Here is a 24,518-nt window from a genome sequence, read left to right as displayed (position 1 = left end):
CTCTGCATTTGAATCCAGCAGCTTACTACTTGGGGCCAGCAGGGTGGTCACTGAGAGCACAGGAAAGACTTGCTGATTTTAGTTCATACCCTTGGATCTGGTATGACCTGCAGTTGCCTAGCAATTGCAGGGAGAGTGCTACTCAGGACAGACCGCATGTTAAGGAAATTTAGCTATTAAAATCCAAGTTCCTACTGAGCGGATTTTTACAGGGATGGCAAAAGGCACATCCTTGATTTAAAGACTACTGCCTGTCAAATTTAAATTCCCTGCTCCATAACATGGGGGCACCATAGGTTTTCAAAGAAAACCTTGTTTGAAAAATCCTAACAACTTATTTTTCACTAGCCTCATTCTCAGAAGTGGCCAAACAGTTTTGGTTGAAATTTTCTGAAGTATTCAACCTGAAACAGGCAGCTGGCATGGAAAACTTCAGCCCAGACAGTTAAAGTTCGACAAAGTTATAAGCAACTAAAAACAGAGTCTTCTCTAATGAAAGTGTTGGGCAGCTTTAACTGGGTGCCCACCAGCCCTGCCTATGATAAGCTGGGGAGAGGAAAATCCTAAATATATTTTATATCAATGCTTAAATATTACAGTAGTAAGGGGTACAGAAATAAGAAAAACAAGTGCATATAGATTGTGGAACAGAAACTGGGAGTGTAGTAGAAGTCTTACGGCCTGATTTTCAAAGGTGCTGAGCACAACAAGTCCTGTTGAAGTCTATGTAAACTGAGGGCTTAGCACCTTTGTCATTTAGGCTCCTTCCTGCATTCCTACAGTTTTGTGAGTAAATCATCTATTCTCCTAAAGCAGTCTAGAGTTCACACATATGGGGTTCATTTTATCTACCATTGAAATCCAACTATTTTTGAGCTGGAACACCGTTTTAACTGTATAGCAAAATGTCAAAATTGCTTAGGCCAGGAAGTGAACTATGCTATACTCAACTAAAAAGTGAAAGTAAAGCTTCCCTTTCTGTGATACAAGTCCTACTGTTTTACCCTAATTATAGTTCAGACACCACTCAAATGTCATTTGATTTGTGCAGTAGGGTGTTTGTCAGGTTGTTCATTGAAAAAGAAATTGAAAGTGGAAGTCTAAAATCTCAACATACAACTGAAACATCTGACATCCTACCCCTTGGGTTATATTTAGTAAAGGGGTTTTCCAGCTATGTGGTTATGGTAGAGTTAAATGGCTCTTGTGGCCTTTAAGGCCATGAGTTGATTATGAATGAGTGCCAGCAAAAGGAAATACACTTCAGCTGTTCGTTAAACTGGATACTTTCTGGATCCACTCTTGAAATAGAATGACCCAGAAATTATATGTACAATGGTAAACCTGTGATGTAGTACTCTATTTAGGCAGAAGCTGGTATATTCTCGATTTTCATACTAGTTCTAGGTTTACAATGGAAATGTAATAAAATTGATAGCATTGGAGACCAGACTTTCATTTTATAAAAGAGAATCTTAGCTGTGGTTCCATTCTGATTTAGTACAATGTATGTACAACAATATGGATTCCTGTAGTTGATGACAGTTAATATATAAAAAAACAGGTTTTTAGATGTAATCCTTGTTATAAACATAAAGTAGGTCTTTAATGCAGTGAACTATGTCCACAGTCACTATGCCTGACTTAAATACAAAATCAACTTTTTTTTTTTTTTTTTACTGTTTTTTATATACAGTACCTCATGTGTTAATGAAATACATTTACCTCCAGGGTGAAATCATGACAACTGCTTATTAATGAACTGAAATTGTTTGTTTAAAAACTAGCAGAGTATGTTGTGAATCAAATGTTGGGTAGATAAGACTTTAAATGTCTGATTCAGCCTATTGGCGCTGGAGAAATCACAGTTTGAGCTAATACAGAGCAGAAGTAGTCTATCCTTATAAAAAAGAAAACGTCCTAAGCAGCAACTTCAATTTTGCCAAGTACATAAACAGTTGTCTGGTTCAAAAGATTTTTGTATCCCTGCAGAGTAAAGACTGATTTTGTTCTTCTGCCTAATCCCAAAAAATTACCTCTTGATTCTGCTCCTGCTGTGCAGATCATATCAGGGAGTGATTTAAAGTATATTGTTAAAACTTGTTCAACTGTATGTGGTAAACATACATGTAGATTCAACATGTGGCATGGGCCAGATGTTCAAAAGTGCTCAGTTCCCGCTATGACACATGGGGTCACATTTTTTTGATGCCTATGTGGTTGGGTAGCGGTTGCTAAGATAATACACCTCTACCCCGATATAATGCTGTCCTCGGGAGCCAAAAAATCTTACTGCATTATAGGTGAAAACACGTTATATCGAACTTGCTTTGATCCTCCAGAGTCCGCAGCCCCGCCCCCCCGGAGCGCTGCTTTACCATGTTATATCCAAATTCGTGTTATATGGGGTCGCATTACATCGGGGTAGAGGTGTATGTATAACTTTGTTACACTCCCCTTTCCCCTGTACCTCAGTTTGCTTCTCCGCTGAAGCACAGGTTGAAGTTTCTGTGGTTTCAGGACTTCTCAGAAAAATTATTAAACAGAGTTAAACCTCAGAATTATAATGCAATCCCCTGAATGTTGGTGCTACTAGCAGTTGTCAGTCAGCCTCGGGGAGAGTACTATATGATTTTCTTAGTGAACAAACATTTAATATAAACAAAAACATTTGGAATACTTTTGAATAACTGGTTTAATAAAAATGTTAGGCACTGAATCTATTGGTGCTCTTTGTACAAACACTCCCACTTTGTTACTTTACATATAATTCAGTGCAAAGTTTCAACAGAGCATATATACCCTTTTATACTTTCTGCTCTGATCTTCTCTCAGATTTTTTCAGTCTCTGTAGTATGGCATCAGAACCTTCTCAGCACAACAGTCAGGAGATCTTCACAATCAGCAGCAATTTCAGTCCCTGAGGTAATAGTCTGCGGTCTCCTCTTCCAACAAGATTAGGAATATGCAGCCTGTATCTAAAGTGGTAGAGGTATTGGAACGTAGCCTTCACAGCAGATGCATTTCTTGATCCTGTGTCAATCAGCCACTGAGTCAACAGGGCTGTCTCCCGCTCCTGTTTATAACTTTCACCCTGTGAGCTCTTTTTGGCTCTTTTCTCAGATGATGAATGTGTGGAACCTGCAAGACTGCTCATTCGCAATTAAAACCTTCTGCATAGCTTCTAAAACAGCTAGTAAGTGTGTCCGCTAACTACCACACCTCATTTCTAGATGTCTCTGCCCTTCCAACTAAGATGCCCTGCATATGTTGTGCAGAGAAAGGTTTTGACTAAAATCCATGTCTCCTCCCCACTGTTTCTCTCCCTTCCTTTGGACTAAAAATAATAAAAACTGCAGCATTTAATAAGCATGTAGACTACATGTAAGTTTGGCTCTTCTGAAAATCTGGCATTAATGTTTGCCAGAGGGTGTATCTGTGTAACCTAAGCATCTGATATGGAATTCTTAAATTCCTTGGAACCACAAGTTCAAATCTTGATAAGGTCAGTTCCAGTCCTTCAGCTTTCTGAGGTAAAACGGTGTAATATGTAAGTTTTATGGCATGAGATTTTTTGGAAAAGAACATAAGATCACATGGGATTTGTGCTAGTGTCCTAGGCCAAAAGTCCTCCATCTACTCCTTTGCTCTTCAGCATGCCACACACTAGTTCGCTCTGCTTGCTGACCAGTGTCCATTCCAGAAGAAGTTGGCGTTCAGTGCTGCTGAATGTATATGGTTTGTGAAGTTCTTTGGGATACTCTGATGAAAAGAAGCATGTAAACATAATAAATGTGCAGGTGGCTAGAGAGAGACTTAAGTTGAAATATGGCATTGAGCTCTGTGAGGCTTTGCAGAGAACTACTGGAAAAGCACCATGTCCTCACCTTGCATTGTAACTAGCTATTGGCAAAGTATTGGCATACCTCTTTTGTCCTAAATTGTGAATAAACTTTTAAGATTGAATTTCCTTGGTTTTGTGTCTTTTAATGCTATTATTTAACTAAAAAATAACTAACCAAATCATGTTTAAAGATTCCCTCATTTAGTATTAACCAGATGCTTTATAGTAATGTCTTTAGTGTGAATGCTGCTTCTTTTTGTGTTAGTAGTGTTGTGACACAGTGCATAGATAAGGAAGTTTTTAAAAATACATAATCACTGCTATGATGTGTATTTAGGTTTGGCAGCATTCAATTGTATTTTTTATAATTACTGCGAAATTATGGGTTTAAAGCATTTTTCTTAATGTTAGCTATTTCATTTGTGGGAAATTATATTTGAGGTCAGACCATAATTGCTTAACGACAGCAGATGAAAGTCAAAAATTATTTTTATAACATTCAACACAAATTGTCAACATCATGTCAAAATATACAAAGTAAATATCCTTAAATCAAACTCTGTTCCTTTCTTACTCGGCTTACCTGTAGACTTTGATTATTATTAATGGAAATTATTTCTTCATTTTGTCTAATTCTTTCTAGCCTGTGTGTTTTACAGTAAGGCGCCCATTGAAATCATGATCCCATTGAGCTAGGTGCGGTATAAACACTTAGTGAGGGCCTGTTCCTGTCCTCAAGAACTTAGTCTAAATTTACAATTTTACTGCCCTAGGTACAATGTGCTGTTGGTCTCAGTCCAGTTTCTAGGAACAGTTAGAGGTGACTGTACGATGGAGTCACAGGAGAAAGACCAAGGTCTGTCTATCTGACTGGTTGTGGGAAAACAAATTCCTCCATCACCCTGGAAGTTGTAATTCTAGGTCAAGTTTGAGGTATGGTGGCAGGGCAGTTTCAACAAAGTTTGCATGGCTGCTTCCTGTGCTATACCTGCTTTGTGGATAGATACGACTTCAGTCTCTAATCTGGGATCTTTGAAAGCAGTCACTTGTATTTAAATTCTATGGAGTCTGTCACTTACTATCAAAATAGTTAAACTTAAAATGCTAGTCCATGTTTGAATCTGCTGCACCATTTTATGGTTGGACTAGGCCCCCCCATGTAGTTTGCAGTGGAAAGGTTTCTAGAATATTGTACGTCTGTTCAGACAGTAGTTTCTATTGAGGTTTTGTGACAAAATCAAGGGGAAGGTAGTGCATGTGGAGTTTATTGGTTGTACATTTTTTCAACCTCTTCTCACTTGTTCTATTGTGTGGGTGTGACAATCCTATTGTAGATCTCCCTGTTGTGAACTTAGGGAGCAGAACAAGATCTGCTATTCCGAAGTAAATTCTAGATTGTTCTGCTTCTGTTGGGGGAAAAACCCTTCTTTTGATTCTCAGAGAGAGAGAAGGGAGTTTTTTTACTCTCAGCTATGCAAAATTAAAACGTCTTGGTTCCTGGTGTCCAACCAGACTATTCAGTAGGAACATCTCCCTTCAGAGGCACTTAAGAAGTGTAGGATTCTTTCCCTCAGGCAGTGCTGGTTAAGCTGACTGATCAGGCCAGAAAATGGGAATTATGCCAACCCTTCAGCGCAGAGGGGACAGCTGAAAGGAGAGCCTCATGAGCCAAACCCTTCTGATCAGTTTCCTTATGGACCAGGAGAGGCTCCCTATAACAAATGAAATGGCCAAATATCATTTGATATGCTTTATAGGCAGTTGGTTCACCTATTACCGATGAGCCAAGCTTTTAGTGGCTCACTTTACACTCTGGGACCAGGTAGTCTCAGAACTAACATAGTTAATGGAAGTTGTAGGTTAGCATCTAAGGCCTGGTCTACACTAGAAGTTTAGGTCACTTTTAGCAGCGTTAAATCGAATTAAGCCTGGACATGTACACACGACGAAGCCCTTTTTTTCGACTTAAAGGGCCCTTTAAACCGGTTTCTTTACTCCACCTCCGAGGGGATTAGCGCTGAAATTGGCCTTTCCGGGTCGGATTTGGGGTAGTGTGGATGGAATTCGATGGTATTGGCCTCCAGGAGCTAACCCAGAGGGCTTCATTGTGACCACTCTGGACAGCACTCTCAACTCAGATGCACTGACCAGATAAACAGGAAAAGCCCCACAAACTTTTGAATTTCATTTCCTGTTTCTCCAGCGTGGAGAGCACAGGTGACCACGCAGAGCTCATCAGCACAGGTAACCATGATGGAATCCCAGGATCGCAAAAGAGCTCCAACATGGACCGAAGGGGAGGTACGGGATCTGCTCGCCATATGGGGAGACAAATCAGTGCTAGCTAAACTCTGTAGCAGTAAACAAAATGGCAAAATATTAGAAAAGGTCTCAAAGGCCATGAAGGACAGAGGCCATAACAAGGATGCACAGCAGTGCCACGTGAAAATTAAGGAGCTAAGGCAAGCCTACCACAAAGCCAGAGAGGCAAACGGAAGGTCCGGGGCAAAGCCGCAGACATGTGGCTTCTACGTGGAGCTGCATGCCGTGCTAGGGGGTGCAGCCACCACTACCCCAACCGTGTGCTTTGACTCCATCAATGGAGAATCATGCAACAGGGAAGTGGGTTTGGGATACGAGGAAGATAGCTCACAGCAAGGAAGCGGAGAAACTGGTTTCCCCAGCAGCCAGGATATGTTTATCACCCTGGACCTGGAATCAGTAACCCCCGAACTCACCCAAGGCGGGCTCCCAGACCCTGAGGGCGCACAAGGGACCTCTGGTGAGTGTACCTTTGTAAATATTACACATGATTTAAAAGCAAGCGTGATTAATGATTAATTTGCCCTGGCAATCGCAGCCAGTACAGTTACTGGAAAAGTGTATGGGGATGGAGTGGAAATCCTCCAGGGACATCTCCAGAAAGCTCTCCTTCATGTACTCCCAAAGCCTTTGCAAAAGGTTTCTGGGGAGGGCTGCCTTATCCCGTCCACTATGGTAGGACACTTTACCACGCCAAGCCAGTAGCACGTAGTCTGGAATCATTGGATAACAAAGCATGGCAGCGTATGGTCCCGGTGTTTGCTGGCATGCAGACAACATCCATTCCTTATCTCTTTGTTATCCTCAGGAGAGTGATATCATTCACGGTCACCTGGTTGAAATGGGGTGATTTTATTAAGGGGACATTCAGAGGTGCCCGTTCCTGCTCGGCTGAACAGAAATGTTCCTCGCTGTTAGCCACGCGGTAGGGGGGAGGGGTGAAGTGATCATCCCAGAGAATTGGGTGTGTGGAGGGGGAGGGGGATTAGTTGGGTTTGTGCTGCAGTTAACCCGGAAACCGCAGCCCCTCCTTTTACTTTGCAAACCCATTTTAAATGGCCAACCCAACGGGTGCTTGGTATGGGAAATGAGGGTGTTTGAAACCATTCCCAAATGTTATGAAGGTTAAAAAAGCCAAAAGACTGTGGCATACCATTGCTGCCTGCAAGCCGAATTCTGTTCCCTGGCACTATGTGAATGATCTCACACCAAATCGGCAGGCCCTCAATATAAGAGGAAAAGTGCGACCTTGTAATGAAAGCACATTGCTGTTCACATTACGCAGCACAAATTTAACGTGAAAGAGTGTACCCATTGTTCTCTAAAATGTCTTTTTTTTTTTTTTTTTAAACCACCTCTCCCTTCTCCTCCACCAGCTGCAAATGTTTCTCCTTCGCAGAGACTAGTGAAGATTAGAAGGCGAAAACAGCAGACTCGGGATGATATGTTCTCGGAGCTCCAGATGTCCTCCCACCCTGACAGAGCATAGCAGAATGCGTGGAGTCAGTCAATGTCAGAGTGCAAAAAAGCACAATATGAACGAGAGGAGAGGTGGCAGGCTGAATCGCGGGCTGAAGAGGATAGGTGGCATCAGATTGCTGACAGAAGGCAAGAGTTGATGCTCCGGCTGCTGGAGCATCAAACTGATATGCTCCAGCGTATGGTTGAGCTGCAGGAAAGGCAGCAGGAGCAGAGACTGCCACTAGAGCCCCTGTGTAACCAACAGCCCTCCTCCCCAAGTTCCATAGCCGCCTCACCCTGATGCCCAAGAACGCGGTAGGGGGCCTTCCGGACACCCAGTCACTCCACCCCAGATGATTGCCCAAGCATCGGAAAGCCGGCCTTCAATAAGAGTTAAAGTTTTAAACTGCACTGTGTCCTTGTCCTTCCCTCCTCCCCCACCCCTCCCGGGCTACCTTGGCAGTTATCCCCCTAGTTGTGTGATTGAATTAATAAAGAATGCATGAATGTGAAGTAACAATGACTTTATTGCCTCTGCAAGTGGTGCTCGAAGGGGGGATGGGAGGGTGGTTAGCTTACAGGGAAGCAGAGTGAACCCGTGGTGCGGGGAGGGGGCGGAGGGTTCATCAAGGAGAAACAGAAGTTTCACACCGTTGCCTGGCCAGTCACAAAACTGGTTTTTAAAGCTTCTCTGATGCGCACTGTACTCTTCTAACCGCCCTGGTGTCTGGCTGCGCGTAATCAGCGGCCAGGCGATTTGCCTCAACCTCCCACCCTGTCATAAATGTCTCCTCCTTACTCTCACATATTGTGGAACGCACAGCAAGCAGCAATAACAATGGGGATATTTGTTTCGCTGAGGTCTATCCGAGTCAGTAAATGGCGCCAGCGCACTTTTAAACGTCCAAATGCACATTCTACCACCATTCTGCACTTGCTCAGTCTATAGATGAACAGGTCCTGACTACTGTCCAGGCTGCTGGTGTACGGCTTCATGAGCCATGGCATTAAGGGGTAGGCTGGGTCCCCAAGGATAACTATAGGCATTTCAACATCCCCAACAGTTATTTTCTGGTCTGGGAAGAAAGTCCCTTCCTCCAGCTTTTGAAACAGACCAGAGTTCCTGAAGACACAAGCATCGTTTACCTTTCCCGGCCATCCCACGCTGATGTTAGTGAAACATCCCTTGTGATCCACCAGGGCTTGCAGCAGCATTGAAAAGTACCCTTTTCGGTTTATGTACTCGGCTTGGTGCTCCGGTGCCAAGATAGGGATATGGGTTCGGTCTATCGCCCCACCACAGTTTGGGAATCCCATTGCAGCAAAGCCATTCACTATGACCTGCACGTTTCCCAGAGTCACTACCCTTGATATCAGCAGGTCTTTGATTGCATTGGCTACTTGGATCACAGCAGCCCCCACAGTAGATTTGCCCACTCCAAATTGATTCCCGACTGACCGGTAGCTGTCTGGCGTTGCAAGCTTCCACAGGGCTATCGCCACTCGCTTCTCAACTGTGAGGGCTGCTCTCATCCTGGTATTCTGGCGCTTCAGGGCAGGGGAAAGCAAGTCACAAAGTTCCATTGAAGTGCCCTTACGCATGCGGAAGTGTCACAGCCACTGGGAATTGTCCCACACCTGCAACACAATGCGGTCCCACCAGTCTGTGCTTGTTTCCCGGGCCCAGAATCGGTGTTCCACGGCATGAACCTGCCCCAGTAACACCATGGTTTGCACATTGCTGGGCCCTGTACTATGTGAGAGGTCTATGTCCATGTCAATTTCTTCATCACTCTTGTCGCCGCGCTGCAATCGCCTCCTCGCCTGGTTTTGCTTTGGCATGTTCTGGCTCTGCATATACTCCAGGACAATGCGCGTGGTGTTCATAGTGCTCATAATTGCTGTGGTGATCTGAGCGGGCTCCATGATCCCAGTGCTATAGCGTCTGGGCTGAAAAAAGGCGTGAAACTATTGTCTGACTGAGGGAGGGAGGGGCGAGTGACGACATGGCTTACAGGGAATTAAAATCAACAAAGGTGGCTGTGCATCAGGGAGAAACACAAACAACTGTCACACAGAATGCCCCTCCTCCCCCCCCCCCCCAAGATTGAACTCAAAGCCCTGGGTTTAGTAGGCCATTGATTTCACGGCGGGAGGGGGAAGCAAATGAATACAGAACAAATCTGGACCATCTATCTTTTACATCTTAGGCTGGCAACAGACGGTGCAGCATGACTGATAGCCATCGGCATCTTCTGGGTGCTTGGCAGAAGATGCTGCATTACGATTGCTAGACATCGTCAAGATAGTGCAATAAGACTGCCAGCAGGACTGAGTCTCCAGGAGACGCAACACGTCTGCCCAGGTGCCTCTGACCGAACTTGCTGAGGAGTACGACGATGATGGGTACCAATCGTAATACACCATCTAGTGCCAAAAGGCAAGGAGTTGCTGCTGTGTAGCAATGCAGTACCACGTCTGCCGGCACCCAGATGACATATGGTGACGGTGAGCTGAGCTGAGCAGGCTCCACGCTTGCCATGGTATGTCGTCTGTGTAGTAAGTGAAGGCCCTGATAAAGGCCTAGTATGGGGCCTGAGGCCTGAACTAAAGTAATGGTCAAGACTTAGCTAACATAAAGCAAAGCTAAGCTGTGAGCCAGAGGCAGGCCCTGCTCACAGAAGCTGGCAAGGAAAGGGCTGATATTGCATAAATATATATTCACCTAGCAAAGTTAAAGTATAAACATGGTACCGAGACGTACTATACGGGAATATTCCACAGATAACATGGAACAGGCCGACCCATCCCAATGACAGGAGCAAAAGGGTAAAATGATGGATAGAGTTGTTTTGATCGAACCAACATGAACAAGGTGAGAGGCGGCACCTTACTACGTAGAGGGGTTGTACCTTGCTACGTAGAGGGGTTGCACCTCAATACGCCAGGAGTGATGTGTAACTTGTTTGTACCTGTGTATAAGAATGTATCCCTGGGGTGGTGTCTTTGTCCAGCCACAGGGGCAGTGGAAAGTCCCGCCACTGAGCTGGGTCCTGGCCAAGAGGCACTTTCTCGTAGTATGCCCGGTAGACTAAGTAATCTACGGGGAACTGCCATTGTGTCCGAAATCGCAATAAACCTATTCAAAGTAACTTTGCATCTTACTAGACTCTGTGGTTATTGGGGGTTCTTGTCGAGTCTGCTGTGTCAGCTATCTGCGCAGAGCTGAGACCGCACACGGAGGGAACACACGCACGCAGCCGAGTAATATTAACACAAGAGCAAGTAGAGCACCATACCGGTAGCATCTCACAACAGTCTGCACAGGTAACCCAGGAAAAAAGGCACGAAACGATTGTCTGCCGTTGCTCTTACGGGGGAGGGGGGGCGGGGAGCTGACGACATGTACCCAGAATCCCCCGCGACCCTGTTTTTGCCTCATCAGGCTTTGGGATCTCAACCCAGAATTCCAATGGGCGGCGGAGACTGCAGGAACTGTGGGATAGCTACCCACAGTGCAACGCTCCGGAAGTTGACGCTAGCCTCGGTACTGTGGATGCGGTCTGCCGACTTAATGCACTTAGAGCATTTTATGTGGGGACACACACAATCGACTGTATAAAAATGATTTCTATAAAACCGGCTTCTATAAATTCGACCTAATTTCGTAATGTAGACATACCCTAAGAGAGATTGAATCAACAGAATGCACTCCAGAGTTAAACTTCAGTTCAAGCATTAGTGCATAGCTAAGTCACAGTTATCCAGAGCCTGGCCATACCTTGCAATGTCTTCTGAAGTCTGTCTTCCAACTCCCAGAAGGAATACATGAGGTCTCGAAGAGCATATGGGGTCTGACTTATTTTCTGGTTGTGTAGATTTCTTTTAAAGCAGTACTTCCTAATATGCAGCCCTCGTCTTCCTTTGTTTAATCTCATTCACAGGCAGGGACCATATAATTTGGAGTACCAACATTAATCGTTGTCCTTCAGCCTTGGTGTTACCTATGAAAATGTGAAGGCTGTAATTTTCCTCCTTCGAGGCGCGCACACTGCAGCATTTATTTTTGTGTTCAAAATTCATTCTCCTTTTTTCCCCCTCTTTCCACAGTATTTGATTCTGAAACTCGAAAGACCTGCCATAGTCCAAAGTATCACCTTTGGCAAATATGAGAAGACTCATGTCTGCAATTTAAAGAAGTTTAAAGTCTTTGGTGGGATGAATGAAGAAAACATGACAGACCTATTATCCAGGTGAGAGATGATTTCAACAACTTGTAAATCATTCTAAATCAAAGGCTGGACTACAGTGTTCTTCCCTCCCCTCTTTTCTCCCAAATGGCACTTGGTTAATAGTGCAAAAAGGATGCTAGTGTAAGCCTGCTATTGGCTCCTGTGGTCCCATGTACAGCCCCATGGGAGATAACTAATGTGGTATGGTCAGGCCAGGGAGCATATATGTCAAAATTTAACTCTGGGAAACCTTCCCTACCTTGTTCTAACCACAGAGGATTTGTGGAGGGTGAACTCCTGGAGGTTTTGAAGAGCCAGGGTGCAATGCTTGTGGGCTGAGATTCCTTTCTTCTGCATACCTGAGACTCGCACCTAAATTTGAGCTACAGTTGTGGAAAACTTTTAATAGCTCTTTAGGAGTTGTTTAGTAAGTGTTCTCAATTGCATATGTATAGAAACTCATAATAGTACAGGTCTGAACTACTTAGCTGCTTTACCTTCATTGATTGATCTGTCAAAGGACAGAGTACAAAACTAATTTCTTTGTCTTAAAATCACTTTATTTGGTAGTCCAGTGGTAGGTATTTTATGGAAGTCAGCCTATTACCAGTTTTAGACTTATCATAGGTCTTAGAATAATTATTAATGTAAATTTGAGAAGCCCACCTAGCCAGTCTCCTGCCTCCTAAGTGAAAGGGACAGATAATGTTTAGATCACTCACTGTACTTCAAATGCAGAGGAGCCATACAGCAAGAGCCAATGTTAATTGGAGGCCAGCAACAGGAAAGTCCAGTTATAGGGAGTGTGGTGCTAGTTTGTTGAAGTAGTCAGTACCCGTTGGCCGCTCTTTCTTGATCAAAGAATCAGACTAGTGCTGCCTTACCAAGTGAAACCATGCGGCATGAAGAACCTAGCATAGATATCCTGCAGGATCATGTTGTAGGATTTCAAAAGCATCTTCAAATTTGAGCTACCCCAGTTTAGTAATTTTAAATTGCTATTGCTTAGTGCTTGAATTGTGGGGCAACTTGATGGGAAGAGGGAAGGTTTGAAATAGTATGCTAGTAGTTTGCTGGTATAGTTGAGCAGTCTTTCAGTGTCATTTGACTTCTCACTTTGTCGGGAATTATTGCTTCCAGTATCATTTTTGATAAAACTGGACTTTAGTATAGTTAAATTTTATTATGAATCTTGATACCTTGCACAAAAATATTTCCAGATTTTTCATCTGGAAATCACAGAGCACTTTTTAATCAATTAATTCTCATCATACTCCTGTGAGGTAGGCAAGTATTATCTATGGCTTACAAATGGGAAAGCTGAGTTGCAGAGAAGTGACTTGCCTAAAGTTACACTTTGAGTCAGCATAGACGGGAACAGAATCCATGTCTCCTGACTCCAGTTCCCTACTCGTATCACTAGACATGCTACCTCCTTGGGAGGTAAAGTGGCTGACAGCAATCCAGACACTGGTCCAGCATGCATACTTATGAATCAGTAGTAAAATGAAACCATCACATTTCAGACATGGTTGCATTTACTAGCTAGTTCTAAAATACAAGGTAAGATTTAGTAACTTTATTTATTTTTTCCACAGTGGCTTAAAGAATGATTATAACAAAGAAACATTCACCTTGAAGCATAAAATTGATGAACAGATGTTCCCCTGTCGATTCATTAAGATAGGTAAATGCATTTTTTCAGCATTCTGAGTAGAAAATAATCTCTTCTTATACTTGTGCCAGTCTTGGCACTTGTGACTACGCTGTACTCAGGCAAAATATCCAAAATAGCTGTTCCCTTTCATGACCTTTTAGACTGGTTAGACTAGAACACAGTGAAGCCTTGTAACCAAGGAGTAATAGCGTAATATTTTGAATCCTATGGACTGCAAGCAAAGTAGAATACAAACGTAAAGAAATGTAATCATATAGCCAAGTAATATTGCTGGGGAAGCTGCTTACTGTCCTATTATGAATTACAGTACAGAGCTTTTAAAAAAAATGTCCAGTAGTTTACTGCTGGTAAAATGTTCAGCATTGACACCCTTCAAGGTTGGAAAGAGTTGAATTCTTCTATTCCCAAAACAGATATAGCATGGTTAGCAGGAACAGAAGCTTCCTTTGCCCCTTCCATACCACGTAGACCCACCCTGACTAGAGAGACAATATCTGGGGGAAGCAGCAGGTCAGTCCCTGTGATGTACTGAGTCATTGGTCTTTCCGTCAACAGGTGTATCAATTAGGGCCACTTGTGTTGGTGGTTTTTGCGATATGAGCATTTGTCCACTGAGAACTGGACAGAGTCATTTCCTCATTTCACCTGGGCCACCAAGCACAATAACACATGGTCACTATTCTTCTTTGCTGCATTTCAACGCGTGACTTAGAGGTGAAAGATTCCAATTTATGAATTAGCTGAGCTATCTGGTCCCTCAGTGTATGCCTACACTGCAATTAAAGAGCCCAGATCAGTTGGCTTGGGCTGTGGGGCTATAAAATTGCAGTTTAGATGTTTGGGCTTGGATTGGAGTCAGGGCTCTGAGACTCTCCCCTCTCGTGGGGTCTCAGAGAATCTGGGCTCCAGCCTGAGCCCAAATGATTACATAGCAAATTTATAGTCCTGTGAGGCTGATTGGCAGCACAACCACAGCTGGCCCCTGGTCTTATATTGTGGTATTAGACATATCTTTAGGTCAAGAAATAGAGAAGTTCATGGAGGATATTCCATCAATGGCTATTAGCCAGGATGGACAGGGATGGTGTCCCTAGTCTGTTTGCCAGAAGCTGGGAATGGGCAACAGGGGATGGATCACTTGATGATTACCTGTTCTGTTAATTCACTCTAAGGCACCTGGCATTGGCCACTGTCGATACTGGGCTAGATGGACCTTTGATCTTGACCCAGTATGGCCATTCCGATGTTCTTATGTTATTTGCTTTGCTATAGTGACTATTCTTTGAAAGGAAAACAGCAAGGACATACTTGCAGAACAGTGGAGGAATGAGACAGGTTACTAATATAACTCACAGTATATGAATTATGTAGCTTGAGTATCTTGAGGTCCTGGTTTATCTTACCTCGCTCACCCAGACTTGGCTGAGACTAACTGAATGAGGCTCCTCCTTGGAATCCATTCTTTCTGTCACTCATACCTCTGCTGTAGAGTTTTGTGAAGATGTTGTCTCCATTGTGTGCCAGCACCCAGGGAAGTGAGAACTTAGGCCCAAGAATTTAAATCTGTGATTTGTTTGATAACCAGAAACCCTAATGCCCATAAAAGTGTGCAAGTGTGTGGTGTGTGGGGGTGTGTGGTTTTTTTTTTTTTTTTTTTTTACTACTACCCCCCTTTTCCCCCCCCCCAATCATTTTCTTGGCCATATAATCTGCAAAATTTGGCTCTGAGGTACTTTGTGACAGAAGAGCAAGGTAAAGCAGCACAAATGCTGCATTGAGTATAGAGTATTTGAATGTATTAGCAAAGTTGTATTGCCCTTAAACATGCTGAGGCCTATTTATTTTGTCACAGGATAAAAATGTTACATTATGGTATTACTTTTTTCACCTTGCATCACAACATATGAAAAGTAACACCAGTAACTTTTTGGTCATTTTTTGAGCAACTGGAGCATTAAATGTATGCCGCTTTACCATTCAGAAAATGGTTCAGATGCTTTTTTGAGCTCAAATTTACAAATGGCTGTTTTTTAAAATTAACACTTGACATACATAATTGCATGGGGGAGGCTTCCGAACTCCCTAACAATCCTGTCTCTTCTCCCCCTCCCCTTCCCCCCCCCCCCCCAAAAAAAAACACCTGTTCCATACTTCTCCCACCCACACCCAACAAACTTCCAGGTTCACTCCAGGCTCCTTTCCTGTCCCACAGCTCCTCCATTACTCCTGGCTCCCCCAGGTCTTTGCACTGGTTTTGACAGGTGCAGGAAATACACTTTTGTGTTGTAATTTAAATTAATGACTCAAAGTTCTGTACTAATATGCCTAGTAACGAATCTATTTCTCAAAAAAAATTATCAATCTTTTTTTTTTTTTGGTCTGTATTGTTACCGAGAAACTTGCTGACCGATATTTTGAAATAAATTACCAAAATAATTGAAACCGGCATGATGATATTGTGTTTATAAAATATGCAGAATTTTGCAGAATTCTAAAATATTGTGGGCAGAATTTTTAATTTTTTGGAGCAGCATTCCCAGAGGCGTAGGACATGGGATACGGTCTTGCATGATATTCTTATCTATAAACTAGGCAAATACAATTTAGATGGGGCTACTATAAGGTGGGTGCATAACTGGCTGGATAACCGTACTCAGAGAGTTATTAATAGTTCCCAATCCTGCTGGAAAGGCATAACAAGTGGGGTTCCGCAGGGGTCTGTTTTGGGACCGTCTCTGTTCAATATCTTCATTAGCGACTTAGATATTGGCATACAAAGTATGCTTATTAAGTTTGCAGATGATACCAAACTGGGAGGGATTGCAACTGCTTTGGAGGACAGGGTCATAATTCAAAATGATCTGGACAAATTGGAGAAATGGGCTGAGGTAAACAGGATGAAGTTTAACAAAGACAAATGCAAAGTGCTTCACTTAGGAAGAAACAATCCGTTTCACACATACAAAATGGGAAGAGACGGTCTAGGAAGGAATATGGCAGAAAGGGATCTAGGGGTTATAGTGGACCACAAGCTAAATATGAGTCAACAGTGTGATGCTGTTGCAAAAAAAGCAAACATGATTCTGGGATGTATTAACAGGTGTGTTGTGAGCAAGACACGAGAAGTCATTCTTCCGCTCTATTCTGCACTGGTTAGGCCTCAACTGGAGTATTGTGTCCAGTTCTGGGCACCGCATTTCAAGAAAGATATGGAGAAATTGGAGCGGGTCCAGAGAAGAGCAACAAGAATGATTAAAGATCTTGAGAACATGACCTAGGAAGGAAGGCTGAAAGAATTGGGTTTGTTTAGTTTGGAAAAGAGAAGACTGAGAGGGGACATGATAGCAGTTTTCAGGTATCTAAAAGGGTGTCATAAGGAGGAGGGAGAAAACTTGTTCATCTTAGCCTCTAAGGATAGAACAAGAAGCAATGGGCTTAAACTGCAGCAAGGGAGGTTTAGGTTGGACATTAGGAAAAAGTTCCTAACTGTCAGGGTGGTTAAACACTGGAATAAACTGCCTAGGGAGGTTGTGGAATCTCCATCTCTGGATCTATTTAAGAGTAGGTTAGATAAATGTCTATCAGGGATGGTCTAGACAGTATTTGGTCCTGCCATGAGGGCAGGGGACTGGACTCGATGACCTCTCGAGGTCTCTTCCAGTCCTAGAATCTATGAATCTACAACCTATTATAATCATATTCTCTTTACCTTCTTAATTCCTTCCTAAGGTCACCCCATACCCTTTATCTTCCTTTCTTTTCTTTGGGGGCAGGGCGTTGAGGGACTGTGTGGACTCTTGCAAGAGGAGATCAACATGATGAACTCAATCCTGGCACCTTGCAATACCATCGTTTGCATTCAAGCCTTCCTTTCAGAAGCTGAAAGGAGGAGAGGTAGAAGAAGGAGAGGGAAAAAGGTGACAGGAGTGGGCTAGACAAAAATCAAACTATAAATAGTAGGTGCTGAATTGAGGACTAGAAAGAGCAGTTCACTGATTACCATACTATTGTATCTGGTGCCTAAGTACCGGCCTATGGTGATGGATACTTTACCAATATCATAGATAAGCCCTGTGCCTGTGTTGCCTTTGCCATTCCCCTACGCTGGGGTTCGTCAGCCTTTAGTGCATGTTACAACAACCTGAAGATTGGCCAACTAGTGCCCTGGGTATGATGGCCCCTATGTGCTGTTGCAAAAGCCAAGGGCATAAAAACGCACCAGCCCTGCCTCTTCCCACCTGCAACACATCACCTGTGCTGGAGTCTCCTGCAGGTATTGGTGCTGAGTTGGCTATCCCACCTACACCTATCAGGGTGTAGACATGCCATATACCAATAGAAAGCTCATATATTCATTTCTTATCTCAACACTTTAATTTCTAGCCCTTCTACCTTCCCTGTTTTCAGAAAGTTTTGTTTGGGGAAAGCTCTTTATTGAGAGCGTGTGAGGGTGATGTGAGGATTGTGGTTGTATTGAAAACTTATCAAGAGGAGTGTCTGACATACCAAATAACTGGCATCAGTTAATTAGTCCACATGTACCATAAGCTTTGGTATATTGGAATGGAACTACACTTGCTTTACTGTTGTTTCTCTGGTAAGTCTTTGTAAATAAGTTGGCTGTAATGTTCTATAAATTGTATCTTGTAGCATGTGTTTCCATATACAGTAACTCCTCACTTAGTCGTCCCGGTTAACGTTTCATTGTTACGTTGCTGATCAGTTAGGGAACATGCTCATTTAAAGTTGCACAATGCTCCCTTCTAAGGTTGTTTGGTAGCTGCCTGCTTTGTTCACTGTTTACAGAAAGAGCAGCCCGTTGGAGATAGCTGGTGGGGGCTTTGAATCTAGTGTGCACTGGCAGCCCCTCCTATCAGCTCCCTGCTCCCCTAAGTTTCCTGTGTGGCAGCCGCCCAGCAGGCTATCAATTGCCGGGCAGTTCAGCTGTCTCTCCCCTCGGCGTCGTGTGCTGCTCCTGCCCTCTGCCTTGGAACTGCTCCCGGGAGCCTCCTGCTTGCTGTGCCGGGGGAGGAGGAGGGGAAGAGGGATGTTAATGTCAGGGTGTCAACCTCTTCCCCCCCACTCCTGTACCCCCATTTCCTGCACCTTATCTCCATGTGGGGGGGGGCACTACAGGGCTCAGGACTGAGGGAGCTTGCTGACAGCACCTGCTGTCTCAATTTGCTAATCAATTAAAAAGGCAATGTACTTAAAGGAGCAATGTGCATCTCTCTCTCTCACACAGGGTGTCTCTCTCTCTGCCATACTGTCTCCCTTCCCTCCATTCGTGCTGCCTTGTAGAGTGTGAGCCTACATTAACAACGTGTTAATCCTTGAGGGCTCAGCAGTGTGCTAGTTCATCATTTAGCAGTAAGGCATTCCCTGGGAAATATCCCACCCTCGGACTCACTCCACCACCTCAACCAAGCTTCACAATCATCATTGCTGTGTACAGTATTAAATTGTTCATTTAAAACTTATACTGTATGTGTGTATGTATATATATGTGTGTACTAACATACATATAAAATATAGTCTCTTATCTGGCGAAAAAAAATTCCCTGCAACTTAACCCCCCATGAATTCTTATGGGGAAATTGGATTCACTTAACAGGAACCTAACTACAATGTTAAGTGAGGAGTTACTGTACATGTATGTTGTGTGGCCAAGTACCATAATGTCAGCCTGCAACGGTACAGTTGAGGTTGCTGTAGGAATTGTAGATAATTTAAGATTACATTTGAAATAGATCAGTGGTTCCCAGAGTGGGGGGTTATGAAATGTTACAGGGGGTTCTTGAGAAAAAATTCCCTAATGGCGGCCAGAGCTGTCCTTAGGGACCCCGGGCAGCATGGGCCCAGCCGCCCAGAGCCCCTAGACTTCCAAGAACTAAGCAGATCAAAGCAAGCATATCGATCACACTAAGGAGATTTAAACTTTAAGACTCCTTATAAGAAATGGAAAGGGGAGGTGGATATTTTTTTCTGTTATTAAAATTAAATAGGCAGCTAGTGTTGTTTTTAAAAGTATTATGAAGAACAAATTTAAGCTTTGTTGTAACATGTTGTTTGCCTGGACTGCTCAAGACCTGAGTGCTTGTGTAGGAGGATCTCTTTGAGTTGGCTTCTTAAATACCTTCCTGCTGTTTCACATCTGATACTCCTTGATGAGACATAGGAGCCTTGTCTTATAACAGGCTTATTCAAAGTGATACAAGCTACGAAAGTGAGATCTTGGAAGAATGTTGCAGTTTTCATAATGTAATAATACTGTAATGATAAATAATTAATAAATAGTGGGTAATAAGCATGTCATAAAAACAAATTTTATATTTCCAAGATCTCTGCTTTCATAATTTATACTCAAGTAAAGGAGAAAATCCCTGGAAATCTTCATTTTTAGAAGGTGGTTCACGAGACTTGACATTTTAGTGAAAGGGGTTCACAGGTTGTTAAAGTTTGGGAACCACTGAAATAGATAAACTCAGACTTCATTCACGTTTCCCCAGTCATAATATTTTGGATGATGGTTTTATTTCTATCCTCTACCACGTGCTCCCTCAGTAGGCCTGTTCTTGCATCATTTTATGAAAACAAAAGCACCTTAGTGCCAGTTAAAATACCTGTATGTTTTGTATGTGCCCTAAATATCTTCACTGCTTTTGATCTTGTTAAGTGTGGTCAGATGTTTGGCTGCATGTATGTTCTCTCTGTATGCTGTCGCAGCTCTGTGCAGACAGTTTGCATAGCAGACCTCGAGTGAACCACCCAATGACCACAAGATTTGTTAAGGTGCGAAGGCATCCAGCCAGGTTTATTATCGATGAAGCATGGTAACAGCACCTGGTAGACTCTACGAGGATACTAAGACATGTATGTCTGTGATAATGGACACAGCTCAGTCAATGACGGAACTTTCCACTGCTCCCTAGGCTGGCCAAAGATACTCCCTCTGAGATACATTTTTATACCCCGATATAAACAAGTTACCTACTGTCACCCTAACCTTATCTTTTAGGAGGGGTCATTGTGTTTGTTATCCTTGGGGAATGTTTTTGTACCATCCTTGATATCTGGATGTTCTGGTACCACTTGATATCGGGCTGTGTTTCCATGAGTACTCTGTACTTAGCACTCCTTAGGAATGTGTATTTTTGCAGTATTAGCCCTGTTCTTGCCAGATTCTGTGATCAGGTTCTGCCTCATACTAGGCCTCTAATACAAGGGCTTATGTCTCAGGCTCTCTTCCTACTACAAAAAGTATATTGATTTCTGCTCTGCACCAGTTTTTTGTTACTGTGTAGCAGGGATTCATTTGGTCTAAACTGTTGTTTACATGTTCAGTACTGATTGCTGTAGTACTTGCAACAAAATATGCTGAGAATCTTTAGGTAGAGCTGTACTGAAGGTTTTTACTGTGGCTAGAATGAGCCAAAGATAACTAAAGCTCTGCCCCCAAAGGGATGGGAGTGCCTAGCATAATCCAGTACAGAACATACACACAATAGGGCGTGGCCACTGCAGTGAGACTACCCTTGCAGAACAAAACTTCGGACTTCATTTTTACAGGGGCTACTTCTCAAATACTTGAGAAGGTTTTACAGGCTTGAAGGGCAACACAGAAGAAGATACATAGTCCGGGGTGGGTGAAGGAGACAAAGAGAACTGTTGGGAAGAGAACTTAGATGGGGCATAGGTATTAACCTCCTCCTCCAAATCCTTCCTCAAAATTCGCTACTTTGTTGCTTTTGCAAATATTACAAATAAAATAAATTTAAAAGAAAACTAGCGCAGTACATAACAAAAACAGGGTTACCCCCATGACCGTATTTTGTGTGAATCTCACCGCTCTTTCAAACTGCATCCCACCGTCTGTCTCTCCTTATGTCATGTCTAATTTAAATGGTTGCTACCCCAACCATATGACACTTTATCTGAAATGCTGTGCACATCTCTAGGAGCTGTATGAATCAGAGGGCAGAAAGCAGTGAACGTGAAGATGAGAAGCTTGCCCTTAATGTAGAAGAGGGGAACCAGGTTGAGATTCAAGACTGAGGAGATATGTTTAGAGTGATGGAAAAGGAACCTTAAAATGTCCTATGTATTAGAGTTAAAGGACAGGTTATACAGCCATTCAATTCATACTTTTTATTTTTTCTCTCCACCCTCATCTTTTGGAGCAACTTTAAAATATCTGATGAAATTTTCTTTGGCTTTGTAGCCCCTGCAAGGCGTCTATCATCTGTCCTTCCCATATGTGGTATAACTTCTGTTTTAATGCTAATTGTTTTTAAATACTTGTGAAATAGAATGATTCTGCATAATGGAACTCCGATAGTAAAAACACCACTGCTCACCTCTTTTCTGTTTTATTTGTGAACAAATGTAAGACCTTGTTGAATGTTTAATGAGAGCTATTGAACTGTTCGTGGTCTTACATCCTTGTGGTATTCATGGTTCACATTTCTGAAGTACCTGTCACCCTAATATCTGGACATGTACATAAATGATAAGAATTATCCCTAAATGGGATTGTAGCTGTCCAACCTGATCCTCTATTTCATGGCCTTTCAGAGTATGACTCCAAGTAAAGTGGGGTGAGGTGGGGAACCTGCTATTCCATTAAAACGCCTGTGTAAGGAGAAGTTGTCGTCTTTTTCTTCCTGAGTCAGGTGTTAAACCTGGGCTGTTAAATCTTTGCTAGAAGCCAGTTCCGCAGTTTGGGTTCTCCATTGAGAAGTTCTGTCTCGGTCCATGTGAGGTATACCTTGTGCTCTGACAGCTTTCCAACCATTAGCTCATGTTTCAGTGTGAGGGACAAGTGGCAACTGTTGAGATAGATGGGCCACAGCCCCTTAATCATTTAGCAAACGATAGCTAATGCCTTGAATTGGACTTGGAACTGGGTAGGTAACTAGTTCTGAGGGTGATGCTCAGGGGTGGAATGTTCTTGATGGTCTGCCTTGCTCAGTAGAACACCAGTTCTAACATTTTCAGGTCTTCATGTCTCTTACTTGATTTTTCCTCTTTCCAAGCTTTTTGGGGGCTGGGGTGGATAGACAGATAAGCTATTAAGAGCTATTGGTTCTATTTATTTTGTGTTTTATAGCCTCTAAAATTGTAGTGTGGGGGACAATGCTTTTTCTTGTAGAGAAGGAACTAAATGAAAACAATCCATATTAAACTTTTATTAACCCTTAATTTTTTTTTAAATGCAAATCTGTGTGAGAGAGAGAATTTGATAAATTGCTATGTATGCTCTTGGATTAAATCCACTTCTAATCAAGAGAAGAATGTTAGTAGTGGTTGCTGATGAGCAGGACTGGTTATTAAAGTCCTCTGTTCAAAGGACAAATATAGTTAAGACAGCAGGAGCATAACTTTCACCTGCACTGTGCATCAGTCCTGACCTAAAAAGATTGCCTCATATCTAAAGGGGGCTTCTGCTCTCCAGGGCCTGTTCAATCCTTTTTGCCTCGTATGTGATAACCATCACCAAGCAGTATCTTTGTTGGGTTTCTGTGATGTGACACCTATCCACTAGGAATTGAATTGAGAGTAACTCTCTTGGAACTCTGAAAGGCCATCAGATGGTGGGTCACTTTCCAAACTGATGAATTTGAACAGATGACCTGAAGGCTTACGTCAGACATGTTAGAAATTCCATAAATTATCGGGTTGCAAGTATAGTTTTGATAATGCTGTGGTATGCCCCACCCAGAGTAGGATACGGAGTAGCGGGCAGGTTTTAGTGCTGCATTAGGGAGCAACTACTGTGTAATATCTTCTCAGTTTGGATTTTTGTTACAGGTTTTTAACTTTCAAAGTATCCGAGCATTGTGGTGGGGAGGACTGTACTCGATGAAGTGATTTAGGGTTTTATTTGCAAGTTTAGCAAAGAATGGAGGAAGCCATCCCAACAGTCTAGATTGTAAAAGCTTGGAAGACATGAAAAACAAATTGTTCTTTATGGGAATGTTTATTTTTCAAAATAAAATAGGCATAATACATATCCTTCAGGCACAGCATTTGGCAAATCAAAGATTAAGAGCCAGGCAGTGTAGTGAGGAGAACCGTTTTTAATAGGTTTCAGAGTGGTAGCCGTGTTAGTCTGTATCAGCAAAAACGACGAGGAGTCCTTGTATCCCAGTTAGTCTCTAAGGTGCCACAAGGACTCCTCGTAGTTTTTAATAGGGCATCTTTGGTAATGAAAGTAGTCAAAAACAATGGACTGGAAATCTTCCATTTTGTGTTGTAGAATTTGGTTTTCTGTAACACTTTTTTCCATACTAGTGGTGTCACAGGTTAGCATTTGAAGATCATATGCAAATGTTGCAGCAAATTTTTTTTTCCTTTGCAATAGCTAGGAAAAGCTCTTGCACACTAAGACATGTTCAACTGGGGGACATAAAGGTATCCAGGACTCTGGAGGTATCCTTTTTTATTATGTTTCAGAAAATGTCCTAATTTAGTCTAGTATCAGAGGGGTAACTGTGTTAGTCTGGATCTGTAAAAAGCGACAGAGTCCTGTGGCACCTTTATAGATTAACAGATGTATTGGAGCATAAGCTTTCGTGGGTGAATACTCACTTTGTCAGATGCATGTAGTGGAAATTTTCAGAGGCAGGAAATTTGACATCATCAGCTCAGGATTAAACAAAGACTGCGAATGGCTAGCCAATTACAAAAGCAGTTTCTCCTCCCTTGGTGTTCACATCTCGACTGCTAAAAGAGGGACTCCTCCTCCCTGATTGAACTAACCTCGTTATCTCTAGACTGATTCTTGCTTGCATATTTATACCTACCTCTGGAAATTTCCACTACGTGCATCTGTTTTAAATTGAAACAAAACATTTTGATATTCTTGAATTGGAATGTTTAATGTCCATTTATTTAACTGACCCAAAATTCAACACTTTGAGTCAATTCAACATTAAAAATCATTTCCCTATAGTTTTGCATTGCCTCATAAGAGTTGTAG

The 24,518-nt window shown here is 42.7% G+C and overlaps 1 protein-coding gene across 1 annotated transcript in view; it reads left to right on the top strand.

The window, feature by feature from the left end:
- Positions 1-24,518, top strand: part of MKLN1 (muskelin 1) — a 172,911-nt gene that overhangs the window by 32,963 nt on the left and 115,430 nt on the right. Inside the window, exons 3-4 of the mRNA XM_054015895.1 lie at positions 11,738-11,880; positions 13,458-13,546. Coding sequence (XP_053871870.1) covers positions 11,738-11,880; positions 13,458-13,546 — 232 coding nt within the window. The remainder of the gene's footprint in view (positions 1-11,737; positions 11,881-13,457; positions 13,547-24,518) is intronic.

Source organism: Malaclemys terrapin, chromosome 1, assembly GCF_027887155.1.
Source record: "Malaclemys terrapin pileata isolate rMalTer1 chromosome 1, rMalTer1.hap1, whole genome shotgun sequence".
NCBI lineage: Eukaryota > Metazoa > Chordata > Testudines > Emydidae > Malaclemys > Malaclemys terrapin.
Note: the sequence above shows the minus strand (reverse complement) of the source record. Positions and strands in the feature narration are given on the sequence as shown.